The following is a 3,845-nucleotide window of genomic DNA, read 5'->3' as shown; positions in this document are numbered from 1 at the left end:
AAGTGGACCCGGCAGTGGTGTGATGTCAGAATTTCCACAGGATTCGTCTTGGGTTCCGAAGAATTCGGGGTCGGTCTTGTCAACTGAATTGTGTGGTGCAATGATTTGCGTTCTCAAGTTGATTATATCTTCCTGGGTTCTGTAAGGGGATTTGACGGATATGCGTTCTCGGGTTGACCACATATTTCCCAAGTTATGCGAGGATATAACATACATGGTACTTGGAATTGTCGGAATATTAGTGGATTTGATGGATTATGAATGAGGGTGCTCCTAGGTGGAGAGTATTTGAGTTTTGATATATCTTTAAACTAAACTTTATGATTGTTATCTTGGTACTTATTGGTGAAAGTTTTATAAGACAAAGATTGAGGGTTTTCTAAATTTTATAGATTTTATTCAATTCACAACTATTTTATTAAGTGATGAATTTGTTTTTACATGTGAAAGATAGAAGCATGTTTTATTCAAACTGTTGATATTGATATTAAGGTTTCATGTGACCAATGTTATTTTAATAATTTTCTCGTTTTCATATTTATTTGTAACGAGCTATTATATATCCATTTTTCAGGGGAGACTCTACTGGTTTTCCGGTAGAAGTCAAACTCTAAAGTAGTTTTTGGATTAGGGTAGGAAGGGGTATTTTGGACAATTGTGCCAATACCTGCCATGTGTTGGACACGCACATGGTTCGACATAGATTCCAAAGTAGAATTTGAGTCGAGTCCTATCAATAGTGCATTACATGTGTGTGGTGATGAAAAATTGGTGAATGAAAAAGAGTGGGAAAAAAAATAAAACTAAAATTGAAAACACTTTCAAATTATTTTTAAAAAAATGGTGATTTTGAAAACTATATTCCTTTTTTTTTTTTAAATTGAAAACAAAATATGTTACCAAACATGATTTTGAAAACTAGATTCCATTTTTATCTTTTTTGAAAACTGAAAAGTGAAAATGAAATGGTTACTAAAGAAGCCCTTAACAACTTGAGTGACAAACAAAGGAAAATATTCCCACTTTAAATTTATCATTATGGAAATTTTACTTATTTTCAAAGCCAATGAAAAAGAAAAAGAGAGTGTTAATAATGCCTAAAAGATAAATAAAACTAAAACAAACATGATATAATTCATTACATTTAAAACTAAAATTTCGGGTTTATGCTTAAACGTTTATAACTAACTGAGATCCTTCGGCTATGTTACAAGTCATCTATATCATAACACTTGACTAATAAAATAAGTTAAAAAGTTTTCCTCAACAAATATTCCCACTTTGAATTTGGATACAAGGTGATGAGTTTATTATTTTGACCAACCAACTTAACTTCCTTTGTAAATGAAGATGTTAATAATATGTAAATAATAGATAAAACTAAGACAAATATATATAATTCAGTATCTTTAAAAAAGAAATATAAGAAAAATAAAAGTCATTGGTTATGGGTACATAAAAAACTAAAACAAAAGTATGTGGTGCCAGCGAGGATTGGTTCAGTTGGTAAGGTCTGTGCACTGTGTGTACTCCAACTAGTGTTTGACTTCTGCTGCTAGCTGCTGCTAGCAGTCATTGTTGGTGTGCAATCTGTAATTTCCTACTAAATCCATATCAGTGGTAACTGGCAGTTGAGTGCCACGCGTAAGTTCTTCCGACTTGAGGTTGTGGGTTTACCCTAACGCTGGTGAGTAGCCAACCTGTTTTTATACTTAAACCATTAATTTTGATAAGCTTTTCGGATAAGATTTTCGGTTGCCACGTGTCACTATTTATTATTAAATTCTCACCTAAAATTTCGGATAACATTTTCGGATAAAATTTTTGAATTAAATTTTCAGTTGCTACGTGTCCATATCTATTATAAAATTCACATCTCAGTCATCATATAATTGAAATACCTACTCACTCATCATACAATTGAAATACTCTCAATCCTCATAGTCAGACACAATCGAGTACAAGGACGACTCAATCATTGACCGAGGCGGTTCCACCGGATCAAGACATGGGGGAGTATTTTCCTTCGGAACGCACCACGGGAACCAACTTGGGCATTGTTCACTTGAGGAGCCATGTGTAATGGTTTTCCTCTTTTTTGCTTTGCCTTGAATAATCTATTAAAAAAATGAAATTGGAAATGCAAGAAATATTTTTTTTTAAAGACATTAAATGGAATAAAATGGATTTTTTTTTTTTTTTACTTCGTCGCCAAGATTTTTACCTCTTTGAACGTTTATCCACGACCCTCCGACTTCGATGGAAGAGGCCATTTGTATTTTTTCACAAATGAAATTTTGTAGTAGAAAATTTAGTGTGGAAAGTAAAAAATATTGAAAGGAGATGAATTTGTATGAAGCTTTGGCGTGGAAAGCAAATAATATTGATAGGTGTTTATAGAAATAACATTAATAAAAAGTTGCTGACATCAGCAACCTTCGAGCAACATCCCAGTCTAGTTTTCTCCGTGAGCTTGGCCAGACTGATGAATCTCATGCCTTAACCGAGCTGGATTGTGTGCGCTGGAGATCGGTTTGGAGGTGGCCTTAGAAACAAAGATATGTGGTCCCAAAGACATAAAGAGAGATTCCACAAAGTGGAATTCCAACTTCCATTTCCACCCTTCGGACGTCACTCCGCTGACGCAAAAACCTCTCAATGATATGGCATCAGCCTAGCCATGCCATCTTTGATTCTTCTTTTATAAAACAAAAACACAAAGACTAATCTAAAGTCAAATCACGGGGTCCAATATAAACACTCTCAACTCAACCGTTTGAACGCAATATACCCAGAGCCATCCACAAACAATAAACTTACGCAAAGCAACCTCGTCTTGCGTTGTCGGCAGCGTTGGTACGGCGTCGTATTGCCAGATTATCAGATAATGGATGGTGAAAAGCGAAAGCGGGATGACGGGGGCGGAGTAGAGGGGAAGAAAGCGAAAGTGGAGGGAGATCATCCGGAGACGGTAACGGAGGAGGAGGTGGAGGAGTTCTTTGCCATACTGAGGAGGATACACGTGGCAGCCAAGTACTTGGGCAAAACCGACGACGGATTGACGGCGTCAATGAAATGGAGGCCCTCTTTCGAAGTGCAGGATTTTGAGGAAGATAACATTAATCTTATAAAAGATCAAAAGGATGGAGAGAAAAAAGCGGAGGGGGATTTCAGTTTGGATCTCAACTCGCATCCTGAAACTGAAAGCATCAGTTGAGTTTTTGTTATTACAAGAAAAATTGAGATCGGAAATGGAGAAAATGTGGGATTTAATGCTTCTTTTTGTTTTGTTAATGTGATCTGTGATGCGTGTTCATCCCAAATTTACGAAAATAACCGATTGGAATCGGAGTTCTTGCATCTGAATTAACGTGTATTTTGTTGGATTTGCATTTTTTTTTATTGATTTTGTTTTTGGGTATTTTTATTTTATCCATGTGAATTGTGAAGCTTGCATAATTGCATCGCGGGTATTTATTATTATTTTATAGTAATTTTCTTTTGTTTATGGGAGACTGCAGGTTGACTAGACCCCTCAATCTCTCGCTTTAGAAAGAAAATAAATTTGAGTTGTTAGGCAAAGACTTAATAATTTTGTCTTATTTACCGGGGCATCCTAACTTAAGCTGGGGTGGTTGGTGATTCTTAAGGCTTTCGACCGAAATGGTACCCAAAACTCAAGAGTGAGGGACGCTGAACATACTTTATTTCTTTAATTTGGTTTTCATTCAATTTGTCCCCAAAGCACATCAAAATCAACAAGCAAAACATGGCGTATTGCAAACGCTTGACCACTCTAACGTCTTCGAAATAGGATTGAGATTCTGTTTCAAGTCGGTCCCGTA

General features: G+C 35.8%; 1 protein-coding gene across 1 annotated transcript; it reads left to right on the top strand.

Moving 5' to 3' along the window:
- Positions 2,888-3,217, top strand: LOC18790328 (protein NIM1-INTERACTING 2). The gene has a single exon (XM_007224689.1). It carries the CDS (start codon positions 2,888-2,890, stop codon positions 3,215-3,217), a length of 330 nt encoding a protein of 109 aa, XP_007224751.1.

Source organism: Prunus persica, chromosome G1 (assembly GCF_000346465.2).
Source record: "Prunus persica cultivar Lovell chromosome G1, Prunus_persica_NCBIv2, whole genome shotgun sequence".
Classification (NCBI taxonomy): domain Eukaryota; kingdom Viridiplantae; phylum Streptophyta; class Magnoliopsida; order Rosales; family Rosaceae; genus Prunus; species Prunus persica.
The sequence above is the reverse complement of the archived record's forward strand: the minus strand, read 5'-3'. Positions and strand labels throughout refer to the sequence as shown.